At 44.0% G+C, this 24,479-nt stretch overlaps 2 protein-coding genes across 5 annotated transcripts in view; both read left to right on the top strand.

Annotated features, from left to right (window-relative positions):
• rbm20 (RNA binding motif protein 20) overlaps positions 1 to 9,942 on the top strand; it is a 52,149-nt gene extending 42,207 nt beyond the window's left edge. For both annotated transcript variants that reach the window (XM_058381421.1, XM_058381422.1), the window contains exons 6-14: positions 260 to 403; positions 1,304 to 1,435; positions 2,141 to 2,220; positions 2,393 to 2,867; positions 2,988 to 3,086; positions 3,201 to 3,756; positions 4,391 to 4,504; positions 4,916 to 5,037; positions 8,296 to 9,942. In XM_058381421.1, the coding sequence (XP_058237404.1) occupies positions 260 to 403; positions 1,304 to 1,435; positions 2,141 to 2,220; positions 2,393 to 2,867; positions 2,988 to 3,086; positions 3,201 to 3,756; positions 4,391 to 4,504; positions 4,916 to 5,037; positions 8,296 to 8,355 (1,782 nt within the window). In that variant the 3' untranslated portion in view covers positions 8,356 to 9,942. The remainder of the gene's footprint in view (positions 1 to 259; positions 404 to 1,303; positions 1,436 to 2,140; positions 2,221 to 2,392; positions 2,868 to 2,987; positions 3,087 to 3,200; positions 3,757 to 4,390; positions 4,505 to 4,915; positions 5,038 to 8,295) is intronic.
• An 870-nt stretch (positions 9,943 to 10,812) lies between these two features.
• Positions 10,813 to 24,241, top strand: pdcd4b (programmed cell death 4b). Of its 3 annotated transcripts, none has more exons than XM_058381575.1 (12): positions 10,813 to 10,956; positions 11,504 to 11,593; positions 12,376 to 12,678; positions 16,686 to 16,780; positions 17,984 to 18,097; positions 18,768 to 18,989; positions 20,797 to 20,894; positions 22,222 to 22,339; positions 22,442 to 22,549; positions 22,759 to 22,869; positions 22,991 to 23,130; positions 23,364 to 24,241. In XM_058381575.1, exons 2-12 carry the CDS (start codon positions 11,551 to 11,553, stop codon positions 23,422 to 23,424), a joined length of 1,413 nt encoding a protein of 470 aa, XP_058237558.1. In that variant the 5' UTR covers positions 10,813 to 10,956; positions 11,504 to 11,550; the 3' UTR covers positions 23,425 to 24,241. The 3 variants fall into 3 exon arrangements, with proteins under 3 accessions (XP_058237558.1, XP_058237557.1, XP_058237559.1); XM_058381574.1 differs by having other exon boundaries at positions 11,504 to 11,689; XM_058381576.1 differs by lacking the exon at positions 10,813 to 10,956 and adding an exon at positions 11,309 to 11,331.
• The last annotated feature ends 238 nt before the right edge of the window (positions 24,242 to 24,479 follow it).

Genomic DNA, 24,479 nt, shown 5'->3' with positions numbered 1-24,479 from the left:
ACACAGATGGATAGAGGGACTGATTTATGGATTGATGGATTAACAAAGTTACAGACTGTTGTAATTGTTTTTTAAATTATCTGTCATCACCCATAAAAGTTTATGTTTATTAAAATGCAGTATAACCAAGCCTCATGTTGGCTGTCCAGATTTAGCAGAAGCTGTATTTTAGGATAAATAAATCTCTGAAATGTATTGAGGTCTATTATCTCAGCAGAACGCCACATTTCATTCCATCATTTTGTTCTCCCGCCTGCAGTTTGTGCCGCGGAAGCCGGGTCCCGGGCGCGTCGTCCACATCTGTAACCTCCCTGAGGGCAGCTGCACCGAGAACGATGTTATTAACCTTGGCTTGCCCTTCGGCAAAGTCACCAACTACATCCTCATGCGCTCCACACACCAGGTACCACACCTCTGAATGCCATGTCTGTTGAACACAGGTTAACAATACACTACAGTGCTGACCAGTACACAGTTCTCTAATGAATAAAGTGCAAGTTGTTGTTGTGGTCTTTCCGGCTGCTCCCTGGTCAGTGTCGCCACATCGGATCCTCCGATCCGCATATTTTGATTTGGCACAGATTTTTACACCCGATGCCCTTCCTGTTGCAGCCATCCCATTTTATCCAGGCTTGGGACCGGCTCTAAAAGTTAACCCCTCTGTGGCTGGGTTTGTTCTCTGCCCGGGATTCAAACCCTGGCCAAGACAGTGAGAGTGTAGGATAGTGATTAAAATAAAAAATTAAATAAAATTGTATACTTGATAATGCTAAAGAAAACGATTTATAAAACTACAATTAAATTATATTAAATTATCTCTACAATTTTAATTGATATTTGTTTATTTATTTTTAGAAGAAGAATTGTTGTTATTGTTTGTTTGTTTATTTATTTATTTCTGATTCAGCCTGTGCAGTCACTGTTATACACCACTATAACAATACACACCAGGTTCTACGCCAGTTTGTTGCTAGTTGTCTCCCCCTGGGGTCGAGTGGTACGAGCATTCGGTCCTGGCTCTGGGGGAAAACGCCATGCGATGTGTTTCCTCTTTGCGGATTGATGTCTCACTCGGCGTCTCCTTTTTTATTTCGTCAAATACTTTACTAGACTTTTTAATCACTTCTCTCCTAGCGTCAGGCGGATCAGGTTCAGCTCTTCCATTTGAGAAGCGCGTGAGATGCAGCATGCTGATTCAGCCATGTCACTCTCCTCCAGATTTACAGCACCTCCGTGCCCCAAAAGATCTCTTGCACTAAATCTTTGACATATTTTGTGTGTTGTTGCTAAATTTCCTTTCCAGGCTTTCCTGGAGATGGCGTACGTGGAGGCGGCCCAGGCCATGGTGCAGTACTACCAGCTCCATCCGGCCACCATCAACGACCAGAAGCTCCTCATCCGCATGTCCAAGAGATACAAGGAGCTGCAGCTCAAGGTGAGGGGCTCACCTGCTAACACCGGACTTCCTTTAAATAATTGTCATTTATTTTATTTTATTTAAACACACACACACTTTGCAGCCCCTACATGTCTGACTACATTCTACAGTATTTTATTTATTGCATTAAATAAAAAGTCTGAAAACATGTTGTATTATTAGTAATTAATTTTTGTATTAATTTTTTATTTTGCTTATTGTTATTATTATTATTTAAAATAATAAAATTAAATATTTATTATTTATTTAAAATAATAATATTTATTATTATTATTATTATTATTATTATTTAAAATGTATCAATTGTTTTAGTTATAAATTATTTGATTCATACTAATGACAAATTAATTCAAAGAATTTATTTAATAAATGATTACAGTTATGGTGCCTGTAATTTTTTTTTCTTTTTATTATATTATTTATTTTTAATTAATTAAATAATCAATCAATACCTAGCACAACAGAGCGTGACTACATGAATTCTTTTAGCTCATTAATCTTTAACAGCTTGTTTATGTATATTTTTATTTTTAATTTATTATAAATATATTCATATTTTTTTTTGAATGAAGTTGTACTTGATGTTCTTATCTTTTTTTATTATTATTATTATTTTAAAATATTTTTTTATATATTAAATTTTTAGAAAAAATTTTTATTTACATTTTAACTCAGATATTTTATTTTGCGGTTTTCATCTAGAAACCTGGTAAAGATGTGGAGTCCATCATCCAGGACATCAACTCTCAGCGGGGGAGAGAGGAGCTGCACGACATGGACCGGTAGGACACACATTCCAGTCATTATTTACATTTAATAATCTTTTAAACTCTGTTAAATGAGTATTATTTTACCAGTACAGGATTGACAGGATGTCCAGTGACCTCATACACCTTTGTAGTTGTTATCTGTGTAATATTTGAAGGTGTGTCTTTGTATTTGTGGTTTTTTTAGATATCCACCAGAGCGGGCACGTTCGCGCAGCCCCATCACTCGCTCCCTGACTCCGCCCTCACACAGCCCCAGCTTCACCTCCTGCAGCTCCACCCATAGCCCCCAGGCGGTGCCCTGGATGAACGGCATCGGGCCACGGCGAGGGTCGTGGGACTGGACACAGCGCGAGAGGGACGAATGGCGGAACGGCGAGGATGACAGGCCCAACGAGCGCAGGAAGACCTACCTCAAACCGGCAGACGAGCGCAGCAGGGACCGCTATTTCTCCTCCCACCATCCCGCCGACGATTTCTACAAGAAGGAAAAGCTGCCACGCGCGTCACAGCACCAGAGACACGAGCTGAAGTTCAAGAGACGAGACGGAGGTGGGGATCATCACAGGAGCAGGCATTCTGAATCCGAGCTACCGGAGGACGGACGAGGCAGGAGGACGAGCAGGAGGCACGAGAGGGAGGACAAAGAGGCAAACAATCATGTACGATTACAGGACACTCAGTGTAGCTGAATAGCTTGTAAAAATTAACTGATGTGAAACACTGAGAATGTACTCTGTGTGTGTGTGTGTGTGTGTGTGTGTGTGACGTCTGGTCCACAGAAAGAGTCTACAGAGCACAGAGCCAAAGAGAGATTGTCACCTTCACACAGCAGCAAACCGACAGAGCCGAGTGAGGGCGAGCGCGACAGAGAGAGTGAGGTAGCTGTCACATAACACACACAACATGACCAAAGGTGAAACCGCAACCCATAATGAGATCCAACTGAGAACCATCAGTAATTCTGGTGTTTTTTTTATCTCTCTGGTCGTCAGGTGGAGGAGTGTGGAAGTGGTGAGGACACGGAGGGCGAGTGCTGGTACCCCAACAGCATGGAGGAGCTGGTGACAGTTGACGAGGTGGGAGAAGAAGATGACTCCATCGTGGAGCCCGATCTCCCCGAGCTGCAGGAGGAGGAACATGAGGAGCAGGTGGAGGAACATCATGAGGAGCGTGTGGAGGAACATCATGAGGAGCGTGTGGAGGAAGAGGAACCCACGGCAGCAAAGGTGGAGAAAAGGGAGCCGGAGTCAGCTTCGACGCCGGACGCTTCGGCGGAAGAAAGGTCTAATCAACCGGAGTGCCCCGAAGCTCCGCCCTCTCACGTCTGCCTCTTCCCCACGCAAGAGTTTAAAAGCGCGCTGGAGGAAGCGGCAGAGACGTGCGTACCTATGACACACGTGACGGACACTGCCGAGGCTCACACCGCCACAACACTCGTCACGCTTGAGAGCACGTGTGAGACGGAAAAGGTCACAGACACACACACGGAGAGGACGAGTGAGGCTGAGAAGAAAGAGATTCAGCATGTGGAGGAGAACCAGAAAAGAGGTACACACACACACACACACACACAGACCAAGGAACATGTATATAGAATAAATCAGACTGTAGATGAGTGTATAACTAGCACTTTAAACTGTAGGACTGAGTTATACTAATATTAAAAAGTTCCATCTATATTTTAAACTCAACCGATAAGTTATTTGCCCTCTCGGCTCACAGCAGGGGTAAAGTAGCTAGCTAACGTTTCTGTATATAGCTAGCTAACTTTATCTTTTGGCTTGTGACTTTATCGTGATTTAAATAGATTGTGCTGCAGTCATGCATCGCGTACTTTAGTTACCGGCTCTGTTTATTTCCAGAGTATTTATTATTATTATTATTATTATTATTATTATTATTGTAATTATTAAATCTAAAAACAGAGGTGTCAATTTGAGCTCTCCTCGCCTCTGCTCGCCTCTGGACTCTAAATGGCAGTTCGTCATCCGCCTCCTCTGAACATGAGATAGCGAGTGGAGTGATCTCTCATCCCCCAGAACAGTTTGTCATGCCTGGACTTGATTTAGAGAAGGCAGCAAAAGACAGAAGCAGACAAAGATTGGGCAGAAACATCTGATCAAATTACTGAGCTGTCAATCATCCTATAAAATAAAAATAATTTGGTTGTTTTTTTTCGCAGACACGGTTCAGCAGAGCTCACAGCCGGCGAGTTCGCCCCAGAGGATTGGAATCAAAGCTCCGTCGCCGTCACGAGAGCAGGAAAAGATCGTCAGCGAACACAGCATCCCGCTAGGTAACTCCACAGTGCTTGGATTCAGAGTGGTCATTTCTACTCGGGCATTAGTGTTGCTAATTATAGTCTTATAGAAAATATAATCATCGGCGCAACACACCGGTGAAGCTGACTAGGTGAAGTTAAAACTTTACTTTTGAATAAAATAGGGAGTTTAAAGCTCTGGATGAAGTAAATAAGCAGACAAAAGTAGCATCAAACACAATCGGACAACAAACCAGCGACAGGACAGGGGCGGAGACTGGACCGCTAACAAGAGTCTGTGTGGTTCATCACCATGGAAACCACTGCACACTTACACACAGCCTTCTAAAGACTTCTAACTCCTCTGACTGTGTGTGTGTGTGTGTGTAGATGTGGCTGTAATAAACATTCCCCTTTTCTGTGTGTGTGTGTGTGTTGTTGTTGTAGGTGTGGAGTTCATCGTCCCCAGCACAGGCTTCTACTGCAAACTCTGCAGCCTTTTCTACACCAGCGAGGACATGGCCAAGACCACACACTGCCGGAGCACCGTCCACTACCGCAATCTCCAGGTCTGAAAACAAACCGTACGGAAACACAGAAACCGTAGACACTCTTACACTTTGTCCAGATAAAGCCTGCAGACGGCGAAGCCCGCCAAATCTCAGACACACAGGCGCCAAATAGAGCTGACCATTTCCAAAAGACAAAGGTCAATTGATTAATACTAACCATCTGCACCACACACAAACAAGCACACACATCTATCCAAATGGCTGGGTGTCAGCTGTGTAAGATAAGTAGGCTGATAACAGAAGCGGCATGCCGAGATACCGAGAGCTGGCGCTCCGAGACAGATTTCATTACCCACCCCATCAATACACCGCCGCGTTATTAGTTATGACAAGACCGGCTCAGCGGGCTAAAAGTGGACTCCAGGGGACGACTCGCGAGGGCGCAGGGGTCTGAGATAAAAACAACCCTGAATATACATGTGAAATATAATCTAAACTAAACTAAAAACACAATAAAGTGAGTTTTAAAAAAACATTGGGCTCATGAATATACAACAGATTTCTTTTGGTTCATATCTATATTAAATTTTCTGTTAATTATAGTGATGGTTAATGTTTGTAGCTTTATCATGATCATTAGCGTACTAAATGTACAATAATTCATCATTACTCAAAACACAAGGATTAGCACAATGTAGGCGTATACTGTACAGATAGCATGGGATGCTAAATGTAGAATGTTTGGGAAATAAATATCCAGTAGTCTGACATTCTGTAGAGTCCAGTAGTCTGACATTCTGTAGAGTCCAGTAGTCTGACGTTCTGTAGAGTCCAGTAGTCTGACATTCTGTAGAGTCCAGTAGTCTGACGTTCTGTAGAGTCCAGTAGTCTGACGTTCTGTAGAGTCCAGTAGTCTGACGTTCTGTAGAGTCCAGTAGTCTGACATTCTGTAGAGTCCAGTAGTCTGACGTTCTGTAGAGTCCAGTAGTCTGACGTTCTGTAGAGTCCAGTAGTCTGACGTTCTGTAGAGTCCAGTAGTCTGACGTTCTGTAGAGTCCAGTAGTCTGACATTCTGTAGAGTCCAATAGTCTGACAATCTGTAGAGTCCAGTAATCTGACATTCTGTAGAGTCCAATAGTCTGACAATCTGTAGAGTCCAGTAGTCTGACATTCTGTAGAGTCCAATAGTCTGACAATCTGTAGAGTCCAGTAGTCTGACATTCTGTAGAGTCCAGTAATCTGACATTCTGTAGAGTCCAATAGTCTGACAATCTGTAGAGTCCAGTAATCTGACATTCTGTAGAGTCCAATAGTCTGACAATCTGTAGAGTCCAGTAATCTGACATTCTGTAGAGTCCAATAGTCTGACAATCTGTAGAGTCCAGTAATCTGACATTCTGTAGAGTCCAATAGTCTGACGTTCTGTAGAGTCCAATAGTCTGACGTTCTGTAGAGTCCAGTAGTCTGACATTCTGTAGAGTCCAATAGTCTGACAATCTGTAGAGTCCAGTAGTCTGACATTCTGTAGAGTCCAATAGTCTGACAATCTGTAGAGTCCAGTAATCTGACATTCTGTAGAGTCCAATAGTCTGACAATCTGTAGAGTCCAGTAGTCTGACATTCTGTAGAGTCCAATAGTCTGACAATCTGTAGAGTCCAGTAGTCTGACATTCTGTAGTGTCCAGTAGTCTGACGTTCTGTAGAGTCCAATAGTCTGACGTTCTGTAGAGTCCAATAGTCTGACGTTCTGTAGTGTCCAATAGTCTGACGTTCTGTAGAGTCCAGTAATCTGACATTCTGTAGAGTCCAGTAGTCTGACATTCTGTAGAGTCCAGTAGTCTGACGTTCTGTAGTGTCCAGTAGTCTGACGTTCTGTAGAGTCCAGTAGTCTGACGTTCTGTAGTGTCCAGTAGTCTGACATTCTGTAGAGTCCAGTAGTCTGACGTTCTGTAGAGTCCAGTAGTCTGACATTCTGTAGAGTCCAGTAGTCTGACATTCTGTAGAGTCCAGTAGTCTGACGTTCTGTAGAGTCCAGTAATCTGACGTTCTGTAGAGTCCAGTAATCTGACATTCTGTAGTGTCCAGTAGTCTGACATTCTGTAGAGTCCAGTAGTCTGACGTTCTGTAGAGTCCAGTAATCTGACATTCTGTAGAGTCCAGTAGTCTGACATTCTGTAGAGTCCAGTAGTCTGACGTTCTGTAGAGTCCAGTAGTCTGACATTCTGTAGAGTCCAGTAGTCTGACGTTCTGTAGAGTCCAGTAGTCTGACATTCTGTAGAGTCCAGTAGTCTGACGTTCTGTAGAGTCCAGTAGTCTGACGTTCTGTAGAGTCCAGTAATCTGACGTTCTGTAGAGTCCAGTAGTCTGACATTCTGTAGAGTCCAGTAGTCTGACGTTCTGTAGAGTCCAGTAATCTGACATTCTGTAGAGTCCAGTAGTCTGACATTCTGTAGAGTCCAGTAGTCTGACGTTCTGTAGTGTCCAGTAGTCTGACGTTCTGTAGAGTCCAGTAGTCTGACGTTCTGTAGAGTCCAGTAGTCTGACATTCTGTAGTGTCCAGTAGTCTGACGTTCTGTAGTGTCCAGTAGTCTGACGTTCTGTAGTGTCCAGTAGTCTGATGCCCCTCCCCGGCGTTCTGCTTCCTCAGACTGTGTGTGCTCAGGCTGTTGCAGTGTCCTTACTGACTGGACACCACAGAGGTGTAAACACATAGCACACAGAGGAGTGGACTAATGGAATAATTAGTGTGAGAATGTGTTTGTTTATAACGCTGTGGCCTTTAGAAACCATTAGAGCGTGAAGGGCAACAGGGGCTGACCGGGCGTGTGGTCAGGATCGAGTTGCCCATTAGTCTCTTTCAGACACACCTCTCTTTCTCTCTTTCTCTCTCTCTCTCTCTCTCTCTCTCACACACACACACACACACACTGCAGGCATTCACAGCATGAGGAGCAGCAGCTGCTCTGTCACTCACAGCCCTGTGAAGACAGGAGTGTAAGACAGAAAGATTCGGAGAAATGATTAGTAATACAGTCATATAGTCACACTATTATAGGAAATGAATCAGCGTCACTGTGTTGTAAAGAAGTGGAGTTACTGTCTCCGCTACTGTTAGATTCATCCTGAAGCTAGCAAGGCAAGGTGGTGGCGAAAAAGTGGGCGGAGTCACTGTTAAATTCAGCGTAATCCCACCTCAACTAGGACTCGCTGACATCATCATGTGGTCATGTCTGTAATGCACTGCTGCATTTTCTCTGACTGTGTTCTTGTTGTGTGTGTGTGTGTGTGTGTGTGTGTGTGTGTGTGCGCGTGCAGAAGTACCTGTCTCAGCTGGCCGAGGAAAGTCTCCTGCACTTCCGCCCCGATGCAGAGTGATAAGGAAACAGGCAGCAGTGTGAGCACCGCTCACTCACTCAGAGACGAGGAGGAGGAGGAGGAGGAGGAGGACTGAACCGGGCCAGAACCAGAGAGAAAGAGAAAGGATGTGTGTAGGAGAGAAATGACGCTGCAGCAAGATGTTCTGCACATTTAAAGCAATCTCAAGAAAATGATCATGATTCTGTAAACCTCTGAAGAAGATCGACGAGGTCACGTGATTAAGACGAGGTCACGTGGAGACGTTTATCACATTTAAGGCAAAAACATCAGGGGACGATCGTGTTCCGTTAACCGCTGAAGAAGCGCCACAAGATGGCGTCGTCATGACGCTGCCGTGGAGCGACGTTCCACAAACATCGGAATCTGATACAATTTGATTAAACCGCCGGGGAAGAGCGTCGAGGTGATGTGATTAAGGTGATGTCACAGTGATGTCCAGCACAGTTAAAGCAAAGATCCGAATCTGATAGGATGCGATTAAACCACCGAGGAAGAGCGACGAGGCGACGGCGTTAATCCGCGGAGTCACAATGAGACATCCGACACTTTTAAACCAGACCGAAGAAGAGCGAGAAGATGACGATGTTCAGACACCGACTTCCAGAAGCACATGTTCCACATAAACCTGTTTCACTACATCACATTTTTCACATCTTCTCTTCAACTTTTTACCTTTTTCTTTTTGTAAACTTTTGTTTTTAATTAAAGAGTCATTTCTGAATTCATATGAAACAGTTGGATGGAAAGAGCGCAGAAAACGAGTGAAGCGCTGCTGGATGTGTGACCTTCAATGTGTAAATTGTTAGCAATCCACTCATTGTGCCTTGAAAGAAGCGGTCAGTTCACTGGTGTGTGTGTGTGCGTGTGTGTGTGCGTGTGTGTGCGCCTGTGTGTGTGTGTGTGTGTGTGCGTGTGTGTGTGTGTGCGTGTGTGTGCGCCTGTGTGTGTGTGTGTGTGTGCGCCTTTGCACGGTACGTTAGTGAGATGGAGCGATTTGTGCCAAGAGGAAACATTTTGGGAGAAATATCGGCCGCACACAACACTGTCAGAATGTAGAGTAATGAGGAATACATGGAGCGCATGTGCCTGAGGGCTGCTTAGCATGATGTCATTTCCCTTTTTTAAGGTGACGAAGAAAGTGTTATTATTTTTGGATGCACTGGATGTCCAGGAAGGAGACGCCGGAGACTGCTGTTATGAATTGGGACTCTGCACCCTCGTCCTCAGGTCAATGACTCATTGGTGTTTATAATGCAAAAGAGTTTATTTATTATTTGATTGTATTTATGTGACACCAGGACTCAAGCCTTTATTTTATTTCTTTGTCTGTCTGCGCTGTCTATAACGCTTTTTAAACTGTAGTGCTACTCAAACCGGACCATGTGTGTTGTTTCTCCAGGCTGGACGAAGCCATGTACAGAATAAAACCTGTGTGTGTGTGTGTGTGTGTGTTAGCAGTTTGCAGTAAAAAAAAGGGGGGGGGGCTTTTTTCTTCCACATGTTTTGTACAAAATTGTTATCGCTGTCCCGCTTTTGAGACTCAAGATTTTATTTTTGGGGGGAATGTTACATAAATGTTCTTCAATAAACACTTGGAGAAATATTCATCTTGCATTTGTTTGTGTGTGTTTGTCCTTCTGGCTCCAGTAATTGTATGTTTTTTTTGTTTGCTTTTAATGACTGACTGATTAATTCACTGATTTTATTATTATTATTATTATTATTATTATTATTATTTTAATTAATTAATAAAAATAATGTTAATTTTTTATAAAAATTCATTAATTTATTTATCACTTAATTTATTATTATTATTATTATTATTATTATTATTATTATTATTATTATTATTTTAATTATTTTATTTATTTAAATAACAGTAATTAAATGCCTAAATTATACAACACATCTTTAATTAATGAATTAATTTCATTTAATTAATTAATTAAATATCACTTGATTGATTGATTAATTAATTAATACCATCAATCAGCTGTTTTATAATTGATTGCATTTGATTACTTTTTTTTTTTTTTTACTTCTATATTATATTATGGGAATATTTATATTATACTAATTTCTTTTACTAATTACTAATTTTCCAGAGATGTTGTTTTTGCACATTTTTATTTATTTTTTATATATTTTTCAACCTCACGTGCCATATATTGCAATTTTTTATTTATTTATTTGGTCACCAGATTATCACATAAAATCAAGTACACCATTAGACCTTTCAGTGCAGGTATTGGTCAGTTTCTCTCTCTCTCTCTCTCTCTCTCTCTTTAAACGGGTCACGCAAAATCAGAAGCAATGACGTAATGCCGTAGTTGTACTTCCGAACGTGGACCGCCAGGTGGCGCAGTGACTCGGCGAGAATTATTCTTCGTTTCAGAAAACACGAGAAGCCCTAACCGCCCGCCCCCTTCAGTCCACGCTTCCTATTGGCTGCCTTTGTCGGGACTTTAAAATAAACTGACTAATCAGAACGCTTTAGGGGCGGTCCTGCCTCATTGAGTTGCTGGGCAGAGCGAAGAGAAAACGTTTGCAAACAGAAAGGCTGCGCGTTAGGGCTTGGAGAGCGAAACGCTGAGAGAGGTGAGATTTCATTTTTAAAGTGTATTTGTCACATATTTTGCTTTTCATTTGCAACGAGAGCGGTTTATCCACCGCAGGCAACGCGCTTGTTTAGAAAAGAGCTGTAAAAGCTGTTAAATGGAGCTGACGCAGGTTTGTTTGTGGTTGTATCCCAAATACCTGCGTTCTCCCTGCCTAGGCGCACTGCGTAGGCCGCGCAGTAATGACGTTTACGCTGTACCCTAGTACACTTGGTGGTGTAGCGCGTGTCGGTTTGGACGCGGGTCTGTTTCTGCTCGTGTATACACAACAAACCAGTCCGTTGCACCCAAACGCAAAGCGCCGTTGCAGAAGATAATTTAACCCCTGAATTATCTTCTAAAGTGAAAATAACAGGTTTATATTTTATTTTATGTGGACGTGTAACCTTGTAAACCTTATCGTAGCCTTTCGAAGAAGGTGTTTCGGCATGTTAGGGCATGTAGCTAGCTCACTAGACGGTTGAGTGAATGCAAAAATGAATGAAGTTTCCTCATTTTTTAAAATTGTTTTTATTTTTCCTTTTTAGGGTTTTGTGAATTGAAGTGCTTTTTGCTTGAACCTCGTTCTGAAGTCATGGCAGCGGATTGTGAGGCATGGCTGAACGCCAACCCCGTCGGTGAGTGTGGCTTTAATACGCAACTTATTGGGCCGAGTCACAAACCGCTCACTCTTCCCTACACAAGTGCCCTCGACACGCTGTTCAATCTGCGCAGTACGTACACTTCCTAGTGCACTTCTTGCGGCACAGGCACTGCTTTTTTATTTGTTTGGGGTTGTTTGGCGTGTACGTGCCACTTTCAGAGTCAGTTTAAATGGTGTCGATTTTGAAAGGAAAGCGTAAAACATACAAGATTATAGTAAAAAAAAAAAATAAATACAATAAACACTAAAATACAGACATTACATTTAAAATGAATGTCTAGACAAAAATAACTCTGGTCAGAAACGTTGCTGTAACGTCGTCACGAAGGAGAGATGAGATTTATTACGTTAATATTTAATCAGTAAGAGATTTTTATTTTTGTTAAAACAGTTGTATGTGAGGTTAACACTTTTTTTTTGTAAACTTTGCCTTTAAACACAAAGGTAGAAAGGTGAGAGACAACACGATGTTGCGCGTGACGTGTTGTCGGGGGCGTGGCCCTTTGAGGCACGCGCTTTTGATTTGTGCGAGCTTCGCTACTGACAGTGTAACTTCTAGCTAAAGTTTTTATTTTTCTTTATGATGCCTCTACACGTGAAAAAAGTTTTCGTTCTAGTTTTAAATGCAGCAGAGACTTAAAGAAACTTCAGAGGAATCCTCTGAGTCAGTCTTTAGGATTTTTTCGCTTTAGAACATCATGACAATCCTCCATTATGTAAAATACTACTGAAGAACATTTGTGTTTATCTGCACAGAATCGGACGACCTGAGCGACTCGTATCAGTCTGGAAACGACGAGAACGCCCTCGGCTCCGGAGCCAACGACGAGATCAACGGAAACTGGGTTCCCACGCCAACCGGGACGGTGCACGAGGCTCGGCTCAAGGCCAAGGCCAAGCGGCGCCTCCGCAAGAACTCGTCCAGAGACTCGGGTCGGGGAGACTCGCTGAGCGAGAACGGAGATGCCTCCCGCTCCGCCGTGCCCCCCGCCAGCCCCAAGGGCAAAGTACTGGACCGCAGGTCACGCCTGGGCAAAGGGAGGGGCCTGCCAAAGAAAGGTGTGAGAAACGTTTCTTTTCCACGCTGTTTACGCGCCGTCTGACCCGAACACGCCCCTCGGTGAAGTGTATTAACACCTCACAGGAGAGGAAAATCTCAGGCTGTTATCAAGCAGAGCGTTTTTTTATTTAATCAGCTGTCAGACGCTGCTGTACGTGAGAGAACGGTGTATGAAGGTGCAGTTTATTCTCCGTTAGTACACCATGTTCTCAGAGAGCACACAGAGCACCGCCCCTGATATCCACGCTCGGCTCCGTTTCCTTTCAGGCCGTACGCAGGGTTAATGAGAGCGGACGGGATTTTTGTGTGTCTTGTAGAAGGATCACACGGAGCATCAACATGAACACGTGACAGTAACTTATTACAGTATGGTGGTTTACTGTGGAGTAAGAAGAACCTCATTCTCCTGAAGGTTTTATTCTGTGTTTGGGTCGATGATGAGAATAAACCTTCAAAAATAGTCTCTAAGCAACAAGTGGCATCTTGTACAATAACTGCTGATAGACAGGAGCGATGTCTCTCTCTCTCTCTCGCCCCCCCCCTCTCTTTTACCCCCCCTCTCTCATTCTCTCTCGCCCCCCTCTCATCCCCCCCCCTTCACCCTCTCTCTTCCTGTCTCTCTCTCTCTCTCTCTCTCTCTCTCTCTCTCTCATCCTCTCTTCCTGTCTCTCTCTCTCTCTCTCATCCTCTCTTCCTGTCTCTCTCTTTCTCTCTCATCCTCTCTTCCTGTCTCTCTCTTTCTCTCTCATCCTCTCTTCCTGTCTCTCTCTTTCTCTCTCTCTCTCTCTCTCTCTCTCATCCTCTCTTCCTGTCTCTCTCTCTCTCTCTCTCTCTCTCTCATCCTCTCTTCCCCTCTTCCCTTGCTTCTCTCTCTCTCTGTCTCATCCTCCCTCTCTCTTCCTCTCTTTCACCCTCCTTCTCTTCCTCTCTTTCACCCTCATTCTCTTCCTCTTTTGCTTCCTTCCTTCCTCCCTCTCTCTCTCTCTCTCTCTCTCTCTCTCTCTCTCTCTCTCTCTCTCTCTCTCTCTGTAAGATTACACTAATCCCTGGATGTGACGTGAGACAGTGACGTGTCTCTTTGTTATGTTTAGGTGTTTAAGCTCTCTCTAGCCACACCTGTAGCTGATTTTCCTGAGCGCTCTCAGAAACACACCCCAACGACGCCTGAGCTTGTTCAACACCTTCGCATTGTTCGTACCAGGCACATTTTGTGGGCGGAGCTTGTAACTTGGCAAACTCGACTTGTAAAGAGCCTCTCGTGGATGCGGGACCCGATGATGTTTTATTTATAGTACTGGAACTCTTCAGAGAGCGTGACGAAAGGGGAACTGAAATTACACACAAATGATGATTGGATTTTGATTTTATGGACCAGCGCTTCGGGTTTCCGTCCACGGGCTTTCGTGCAAATCTGAATTTCTGAGTCGCATCAACCTTCAGTGGGTGTGTGCTCAAGCTATTAAAAGGCATGGTTTTTCTCTCTCTCTCTCTCTCTCTCTCTCTCTCTCTCTCTCTCTGTGTGTGTGGGTGTGTGTCCGGTGAGCCAGAACCAACTCACGGTGCACTGCCTGCGAATAGAAAGCGTATCACAAGCTATAGTCACTTCCTTATCTGTGTTACGCAGCTCCCACTGAAGAGCCGCTCGGAACCTGGACGTTTGGGTTACTGCACGACAAACACGACTGCAGTAAACGGGTGTAGAAAACTGACCAGCAGCTGGACGGTCCTCATGATCGCAGCAGCAGTTCAGCAGTGTTTAGTCCGAGTAGGTTTCAAAGAAAGGGTGAGACTCTTAGGGTTTGTGTTTTTAGGAAGTGAAGATGTTTTTGGGAAGTGTTTAAATTTAACCCTCTGCTTTATTCACTCCGTGTGTGTGTTTTAAAGCTGCCCTGGTCAGGACCAACCGTTTCAATAACGTGAAATATTCCCTCTGAGCACTGGTGAGGATCCGGACGGTTTAGACAGAAGCGTGAGACATGGGCTAACCGTTGAGCCCGTTAGGGAAGCAGATTAACACCCGGCGTTGTGTAAAGACTCTGTGGAGATAAAACTGTATAGAGTGTGGAGATAAAACTGTATAGAGTGTGGAGAGTGAAGCTGCAGATATTGATTATGCCGAATATCTGATGTAGGAGTGACTGAAGTTTTTGGGTCAGTCCAGCCTCCACAAACATCTCTCTGTCGCTCCCTCGCTCGCTCACCAGGTCTTGTTCAGTGGCACAGGGGGAACCTACATTATATTAACGAGTTGGGTTTAATGTTATTGCTTGTGTGTGTGCATCCTACTTGGTGTGTCTGCCTCTCTCTCTCTCTCTCTCTGTCTGTCTGTTAGTCTCTCTCTGTGTGTCCCTATGTTCTCTCTCTGTCCCTATTTTTTTCCTCTCTCTCTGTCCCTTCTTCTCTCCCTTCCCACCCCCTCTCTCTTGCTCCTCTCTCACCAGGTCTTGTTCAGTGGCACAGGGGGAACCTATATTATATTAAAGGGTTGGGTTTAATGTTAGTGTGTGTGTGTGTGTGTGTGTGTGTGTGCACACGCATCCTTCTTGGTGTGTCTGCCTCTCTCTGTCTGTCTGTCTTAAACTTTCTCTGTCTCTCTCTCCTACCATGTGGTTTGTCTGCCTCTTTTGGCCCCTCATGTCCCCCCCCCCCATGTTTATGTAAATGTAAGTGTGTGTGTGTGTGTGTGTGTGTGAGAGATTATTAAGCACTTATCAGCCATAACATTAAACTCACTGAGGGGTGAAGTGAAGAAGCTTGATTATCTCGTTACACTGGCTCCTGTCAGTTGGTGTGATAATAGACAGAACGCGTACATTTAGTTTTCTATGTTGATGTGGTGGAATTTGGGGGTGGGGGTTAAGCGTAAGGATCAGAGGGACTTTGACAAGAGCCAGACTGAGATGTCCAGGCGACTGAGCTTGGGCCAGAGCTTCTCCGAAACAGCAGGGCTTGTGTGGTTTTCCCAGAGTGCTTTTCCCGAAGAGTTTACCCAAAAGATAAGACAAACGAACCTCCAAGGTCACAGCCACACAAGAGTCAATGATGCACATGGTGAGTGAAGGCTAGACCGTCTGACCATCTGACCTGATCCCTCAGATGAGTTACTGCAGCACAAACCGCTAAGAAAATGAACAATGAATCTGAAAGAAAGCTGTCGGATCACACGCACCATCACGGCTTAGCTGAATATGGAGCTATGGTGATGCTGACCATGTGACTCTTGTAAACCAATCTAAAAGCCTACAGTGGACACATGAACAGATCTGGACCATGGAGCAGGAGAAGAACGAGGCCTGGTTTGATGAATCATGTTTCTTGGTGCCACAGGTCTTGTTCAATGGCACAGGGGGAACCTACATTATATTAAAGGGTTGGGTTTAATGTACTTGCGTGTGTGTGCGTGTGTGTGTGCGCGTGTGCACATCTTTCTTTGTGTGTCTGTCTCTCTCTTAGTCTCTCTTTCTCTGCCCCCCCCCTCTCTCTTTCTTGTTTTCTACATTGCGTAACGGGGTCAGTCAATAAGGCAGTGTGTTGTGTAATTCTGTCCAGTGGGAAGAGTGGAACAAGAAAAGGCGTGTGCATGGACTCGCACACTCTCTCTCTCACACACACACTCACACTCTCTCTCTCTTGCTCAACTCAGACTGTGTGCACTGGCTAACAGGAGTTAAGTCCTTCACAACTGAGATTGATTTATGAGTGTGTGAGGGAGAAAGTCTCTCTCTCTCTCACACACACACACACCCTTGTCTTGAGCTCTTCATGTATTAATGTAAACATGCTTGTGTGTGTGTGTGTGTGTGTTTTAAGCCAGCACGTACACAGTGTTTATGGTTGATGTATACGAGGGCCTCACACCCTCCCATGTTCTCTGTAGGAGATTTTATAGTGTGTGTGTGTGAGGGAGAGAGAGGGAGCGCATGTTCAGCAGGAACGGTATGTACAGAATGCAGCAGCAGTACGTTTCTCCTGAAACGTGTGTGTGTGTGTGTGTGTGTGTTTGTAGGTGGTGCTGGTGGTAAAGGTGTGTGGGGAACACCAGGAGAGGTGTACGACGTGGAGGAGGTCGACATCCGGGACCCCAATTACGATGAAGATCAGGTAGTGGGTTTGTCTGAACACTGGGGTGGTCCAGCCTGATGTCAGTCTAAAAAACACACACACACAGACACGGTTGCCTTCATTGTTTACTTGGGCACAAAAAAGAGACGTTTCTACGGAAACACACACGTGTACACTCCAGCTCCTGTACATCTGTTAGCACTAGTAATTATGTGGTCAGCTTTATAAAATGACAGGGAGAGTCTGATAAACACAAACGGAGTTAAACAGGCAGAAGCTCGTGATTACTGTAATTTTGCCATCACGTGACCTTGGCGTCTCATTTCACCAACACCGAACCGACGTTTTAGTACTTCAGCTAAACCTCTAGCTGATGGAAGTAAAATGACGAACACGAACGAAGTAAAATGACGAACATGAACAAAGTAAGGGATAAAACAGAATGTTTTATAGGAAAATGCTCAGCCCTGGGGGTGGTGCTACGAGGTGGAGTCGCAGGTCTCCGGAAGGATACGGATTTTCCTGCAACGCTGTGTGCTGGAGTGGTTTATGCCTCCGATCTCGCAGCAACAGGCCACTGCTTACATTTTCCACAGTTTTTCATCAATTGCATCAGAGTGTGGAGAACCTGTTTACAGCCTCAAGATAAAATAAATTAATTATTCACTATATAATGACTGGGAGTATGTTTTAAAGTTCACTTCTAGAGCAACAATCTACAGATAATGTCCTCACCCCCTCGTCATCCAATATGTTCACATCTTTCTTCAGTCTCAGAGCTAGAGGAGCTTTTGTGGTTAAAAAGTATATACTTTTTTAATTTTTCTAAGAAACTGACTGATGGTTTGTCTAGATAACAACCTTCTTCCTGGGCTGGGGTCGTGTAGAGCTTCTTGTTCTGGAAGGTCAGGCTCTCGGACACCATTGAAGTCCACTATATGGAGAAAAATCCTGAAATGTTTTCCTCAAAAAAATCATTTCCTTATGACTGAAAAAGGAAAGATCTTGGATGACGAGGGGGTGAGGAAATGATCTGTAGATCTTTGTTCTGGAAGCGAACTTCTCCTTTAACAGAAAAATAGAGCTGTTGGTCCAACATTTTATTAATGATTTACTGAAAATTGGATCTGAAACGCAGGAACACGTTTTTGCTGGAGTCAGGCTGCACCTATGATTAGAGCTACTTAATCAAAGTGTGGTTTAATGATTCAGTCGCAGTAACTGCATGCGTGTCTCGTACAGGAGAACTGCGTGTACGAGACTGTGGTGCTGCCGCTGGACGAGGACAACTTCACTCAGACCGTCACGCCCATCGTCCAGGAGTACTTCGAGCACGGGGACACCAAGGAAGTAGCGGTACGGACCAGGGAGCGGTTCTTTCCCCCAACGTCGAAGTTTCCTCACCTTTAAGCCGTTAAACATCCTTTGCTTAATCAGTTAGCCGCGTAATCCCGCGCTAACACCTTCCTTCTGAACGTAAGCTCGGGCTTCCAGTGAACCGGGCTGACTGTCTCCTCCACCGAGAAACTCTTTCACTTCAGCTATTTATTTATCTGTAGTTTATTTAATCAACACACAAGCAATAAATCACTTAGCATTTTAAATATGTTGGTTTAATCTCCCCATTCAAATTAGCTTTTACATTTGCCGGCACCTTATTTATGTATTTATTTGGATGGTTTTTATCCCATAGAATAACAATAGAATGGAATAAGCAGAATAGTGATGGTAAAATAGTTTAAAAAAAAACCCTCAGGTCGAGTGTAAATCCAATTCGTCCTGCTGTGAGCGTTACTGTACCTTTTCCTTCTATTAAAAGCTGGAATCGTGTCCAGTTGGCCCCTTGCCTGTCAGTTATCTAACTTCACTTGCCTCTGAAGTTGCTGTGCTGTTAGCTGGCTCGAGGTCATCATGTAGAAAAATCATTTTTGCCGTCCAGCAATGTTTAAAAAACAGTCCTGTTATTTTAATGCAACTGTTTTGTGACTCTTTCTTTCTCTCTCTCTCTCTCTCGCTGTGTGTGTAGGAGTTATTAGGCGAGTTAAATCTGGGCTCCATGTGCAGTGAAGTCCCGTTCCTGGCCGTGTCTCTGGCGTTGGAGGCGAAGGCGAGTCAGAGAGAGCTCACGTCCTTCCTGCTGTCACGTCTGTGTGGCGGAGTCCTCAGCCGCTCCGACATCGAAGCCTCCTTCCACAAGCTGCTGAAAGAGCTGCCTGACCTGGTGCTGGACACGCCCACAGCACCGCAGGTAACCAGATGCATCTGGAAACATCTGTCAAAGCTGAGGATTATTTAAAAAACCCAGACATAACTCCTGCTGATCAGACTCTATTAAGGGGCGTGGCCTAATTACATATGATCGACATCAATCACAAAACTCCAAAGAAAACTTTCGTTTCACACAGCCTCGTGTGTGTGTGTGTGTGTGTGTGTGTGTGTGTGTATCTGCGTCTGGCATGTGGTAGGGCATGTGGTGTCTTAGTGGTTAAGGTGTTGGACTACTGATCAGAAGGTTGAGTTTGAATCCCAGGTTCACCGAGTTGCCACTGCTGGGCCCCTGAGCAAGGCCCTTAACCCTCAATTGCTCAGTTGTATAAAATGAAATGGAAAAATAAGTCGCCAGAAATGTAACTGTGTGTGGATCTGTGTGTATCTGTGTGTGTGCACATAGTGCAAGTTCAGCCCTTGGGATAAACCACACAATTTGTACTTGCACAGCCTTCATTTTTACCCTCCTACTGTGTCCCTCTCTTTCTCTCTGTGGTGTGTGTGTGTGTGTGTGTGTGTGTGCTGAGCTGAGCTGGTTTTGTTCAGACTGGAACAGCAGATGCAGCTCTTTTCTCTCATCAGGGCCTCTCGCTAAATGCAGAACAAAACACGCGCCACTGGTCATCCCCTCGCTGTCTGAGTAAACAAGGCAAATGACCCACAACACCACGCTTACATACTCCACCTCACCATCTCCAGTCTGAACCAGTTCCTCACTTCACTGTATTCGTCTGGAAATCCCCTGGGGGATAACGCCGTATTTACCAGACTAGAACATTTTTCTCCCCTTTTTTCAGATACTTTAATTGGCACAGTAACACATCCTTCATAATTCAGCCATTGTTGGTGTGTGTGTGTGTGTGTGTGTGTGTGTGTGTGTGTGCTTTTCTTTTTTTTTTTTTCTTTCTTTTTAACATCCTGTGTTACTCTGTGCTACACGGCGGATGGCTGGATGCCGATGTTTAACGTTAGAGATCATATAGCTGTGTTTAATGTAATATTAGCATCACGTCTTATTTCTTGTTGGTAAACATCACTTCATAAGGATGCGCTGTATTCACACACTGATATTCACACACTGGAAAACAGCCTCTTAATGCACAGATTATGATGAGACACAACAGGAAGTTGCATGATGTATGATTGATTGATTATGGAAATATGAATTTTATAATAACTTCCACACTTCAGGTCTTTCTGGAGCCGTGTGGATGTGAGATTTCTGTTCTGTTTTTTTTCTTTTCTCAATAGTAAACATGCAGGCGTTTAGAGATGTTTTCTGTTTTGTTTCGTTTCTTTCCCCTTTCACTTCAGAACTGAACAGTCAGGAAACCGAAAGTTTAGATGAAGCTCACATGATCAACCACAGACTTGGCTCTCGCTTTCAAGGTGTTGTGCAATAACAAACAAAAATCATCTGATCCATATCCGATATCGCTGCACAACTTCACCAAATGGATAAATTTTATATATATATATATATATATATAATATACACACACACACACACACCAAGCTTGTTTTCAGATGTTTCTTACGATGTTCTGAACAGCAGCTCCACAATATCAGTACCTGTTGAACTGGTGTGGATTAGATGGACACGTTTTCTTAAATCTAACCAGACTGGAGAACGTTTCGAGCCTTTTTCAAAGCTCTGAGATGAGGTTCATGACCCTGTGATCATTTATGAAAATATTCATCTACCTGTTTTTGTGGTTCAGCAGTAGTGTGTGTGATTTTAATATATATATATATATATATTATCTTTTTGTTTTGTTCTCTTGCAGCTGGTTGGTCAGTTCATTGCCCGAGCAGTTGCAGACCAGATTCTGTCGAAGAGCTACATCGACGGCTATAAAGGCAGAGTGGACTGTGAGCACGCCAGGTTGGTGTTGGTCGAGCGTGCACAAGGTTCAACCGTGATGTATATTACCGTAATACAAACGGATTTAACACATGGTCAGCCGGTCCGGCTCTCTGATGGGCTTTCAGGAGGAAGCAAAATGATCTAGTATGTCTGCCCTGTTCGTTTAGGTACACCTTACACCTTTGGTATGAGGGAAGATCCAATAATCCCGGCAATTTGAACGTGACATGACTTGAACAAGTCTATTAGTTTGTTTCTTTTGGATGATTTTATTTAAGTGCACAGGCCTCTACAGAAAAACATCTTTCACCACCTCAGTGCTCGTATACACACACACACACACAATTCCCATCCACCGTGTACATCAGATCTCTATCTCCTTGACTTTTTGGTCCCGAAATTAAAAACAAGACGGGGGGGGGGTGCTTGGCAGAAATCCAGGAAAAAACTCATGAGGCTGTGGACGTGATGAGAAAAGATGACCGCAGGAATTGTTTCCATGACCGAGAAGAACGCTCGGACGAACCGAGAGCTTTGATTAAGTTTAAAGGAGAATGTTTTTATGATGCCATCAACTTCATGTCTGAAAGAATTCCAACTTTTTTTTTTTTTTATCAGATCTTATATGAATCGTAGAATTTTTTTCGAAACGATTTCCCCCACAGCTCGCAATTATCCGGTGTAACGGAGGCAGCTTTGCAACCCAAGCGTCCGTCTGTCGCCTTATTAAAAGCTAAACAGGATTTAGGTTTTGGTTTGTTTACTCATCAAACATGCTTTCAGTCCAGACTCTGTGGATAAAGCAGATTCGGCCTTTTCTTTGTCCTTGAGGAACCTTTTCTGCCGTCAGTTAGCTAGTTTTGGACGTTGCAGATCAAGTTACACTTTAACATGGTTACAGATTTTAAAATTAGAATTCTGAACAACTCTGACCGAGGGGAAGAAGGGGAAAAAAAAAACCAAACAGGAAATCTAATTTAGTGGCAGATAGAGAACTTTAATTGTAAATATTTTCTCGTGCGTTGAGTTTGTTCAGAATAAACAGTCGTGTAATTATTTACAGCGATTACATTTCAGTATAACGTTGACTTTGTGTTGTATATCTGGGATTTTAGCTGGAGTTGCAGCTCTGCCTAAATCCTGACCTTGCTCCGTGTATGATCTCGCCTTTTGGCTGCTTTTATTATGTAGGGCTTATTTAAGTCTAGATTTGTCTTCGTTATTAAACGAAATCCTGTTTTCTGTTTATTTAAATGAGGATAAATCTGTTTAACCGGTTAAATGATCGCGGTGATCGTTATATTCCGCCCCTGATCCGTTTGATTGACGGCTGTTTGACCCACAGGGCCGCTCTGGACCGTGCCGCCGTACTGCTGAAGATGAACAAGGAGTCGGGACTAAAGATCGACAACCTCTGGGGCTCGGGTGGAGGCCAGAGACCCGTCAATCAACTCATCAAAGAGGTCAGGTGGAGTGACCGTGATTCGTTTATCATATAATAAAACGTGGAGTTTGTGTTGAGCGGACGAGCGCTAAATAACGGCGTACATGTTTCTCTTCCTCAGGTGAACCTGCTGCTGAAGGAGTACGTGCTCTCGGGGGACACGGCCGAGGCGGAGCGGTGTTTGAGGGAGCTCGAGGTGCCGCACTTCCATCACGAGTTTGTCTACGAGGTAACCTGAGCTCGAATCTTTCTCATCATGGATTTATGTAATGTTTGTTCCAGTGTGTGTCGAGACTATAGAGATTCTTATGTACCATCAACAGAAAAGCGGATGTAGTTCACCTCATCGTTAGCTCGAGTTTGATCGAGATGGTAATTATTTATTCATTCATTCATTTTCTAAATAAACCTGCGTTGTCTGTCTTTGTCCTCTCGTAGGCCATAGTCATGGTGCTGGAATCCAAAGGAGACGCGACGCTCCAAGCGATCCTGAAGCTGCTCAAATCTCTCTTCGACTCCACGGTCATCACTCTGGACCAAATGAGAAGGGTATGACGCCACCGGCTGGTCACTGCTGTGCTGTTCTGCAGCTACCACCTTGTCTTCTCCACATGAGCGTTTGGATTCATGGTTATAGTGTTATCTCGTGTTCTGTCTTTTACCCCGACAGGGCTACGAGAGGGTGTATATGGATATCGCTGACATCAACATCGACGTGCCGTGCGCGTACTCCATACTGGAGCACTTTGTGGACAAGAGCTTCAGCACCGGCGTCATCGACAAAAAACTCAGAGACCTGTGTCCATGCCGGTGAGTGTGCTGTGATTTATACCCTGCTTTTGTTTACTACTTTTATATTTTAATTATTGTTCAGTTTACTTCAAATATTTTCTCAAAATTTGGGACAAAAAGAACGATTCAACATTAAATACATGATGCGATGATACCTGGGTGTTGAATAGAGGAGCTCCTCAAAAATCTCCTTTAATCCAAGCCTTCTGTTCATCAGGACACTAACACACTGTTTCTACTGCTTTCCCCAGAGGAAGGAAGAGGTTCGTCAGCGAAGGAGACGGCGGGCTCCTCAAACCCGAAACCTACTGAGTCCGTCACGTCCCGCGTCCACCTCGTCCGCCGCGTCAGAGTAAAACTAGCGCCGCAGGGAGAGAAAAGTACGGAGAAGCGTTTCCCCCAGAACCGTTTGCCCCAGAATTCTTACAGTCGCATACATGTGCGTATCTTACAGGTTTAGGTATTTATCTCCTCCTGACAAGAACGTAGAGCTTACGCAAAGGAACACGGCTATGGAATAACGCACTTCTCTCTGTCTCTCACGCGCACACACACACACACACACACACACACACACACACACACACACACACACACACACACACACACACACACTTTAAGGTGACCAGATAAGCTAAAATCCTGAAAAAGTGCCACACTTTGAAATGACAAGTCATTCCAGGTTCACTGCCACTCAGCAAATTTCAATGAAGATCCAGAAGGATAATTTGAGCCAGTCGTCATGTGACCTGTCTTAATTTATCCGGTCTGTTTAATCTGTTTGTTTTGGAGGTTCTTCTCCTCTCTGTGTCGATGAAGTCAGGAGGTTCGTGTTCAAGAGGGTTTTTTTGTTCCTTTTTTCTTTTCCCCCTTTCCTGATCAGTCTGCCTGAACTTTTTTTCTCGTGCGTCTTTGTTTCCCCGTTCGGTCGAACAAAGACTCGGAAACCGGATGCAACTGACGCCAAAATGGCAATACGGAGAAATGTGAACCAATCGGGATTTATTTCACACAAACGGTGTCAAAGCGTTATTTTTCTATGTTCCGAAACACCGGCGTGGGCGTATTTACCAAATGTTTTCGCTCTTTGTTGAAAATGGTTAAGAAATAAATGAAGCTTACGAAATAACGATCTGTGTTTGTGTTGCTTATTAAAGACCGCTCGAGTTCTAGTGCTCAGGAGGGTTCGAATCCCAGGACTGGTTAAGAGACCAGGAGAAAAAGCGAAGCCCTTAAACTGTGTGTGTGTGTGTAGAATTTATTACTGAATCCTGTAGACTGAGATGTGAAAGTAATTTTTTTACCAAGCAGAGGTAGAAAAACAAAGCCATGATGAGCGTGGGAGAGATTAGACGTCAGGTTATCGC

This window comes from Hemibagrus wyckioides, linkage group LG27, assembly GCF_019097595.1.
Source record: "Hemibagrus wyckioides isolate EC202008001 linkage group LG27, SWU_Hwy_1.0, whole genome shotgun sequence".
Classification (NCBI taxonomy): domain Eukaryota; kingdom Metazoa; phylum Chordata; class Actinopteri; order Siluriformes; family Bagridae; genus Hemibagrus; species Hemibagrus wyckioides.
This window is presented reverse-complemented; position numbering and strand designations above follow the sequence as displayed.

Bases quoted from the DNA above. Each gene is read 5' to 3' on its own strand.
- pdcd4b (XM_058381574.1), top strand. From the start codon at position 11,551: ATGGCAGCGGATTGTGAGGCATGGCTGAACGCCAACCCCGTCGGTGAG. The intron at 12,679-16,685 runs GTGTGAGAAACG...GTGTGTTTGTAG, and splicing joins GAGGGGCCTGCCAAAGAAAG to GTGGTGCTGGTGGTAAAGGT. The intron at 23,131-23,363 runs GTGAGTGTGCTG...TGCTTTCCCCAG, and splicing joins AGAGACCTGTGTCCATGCCG to AGGAAGGAAGAGGTTCGTCA.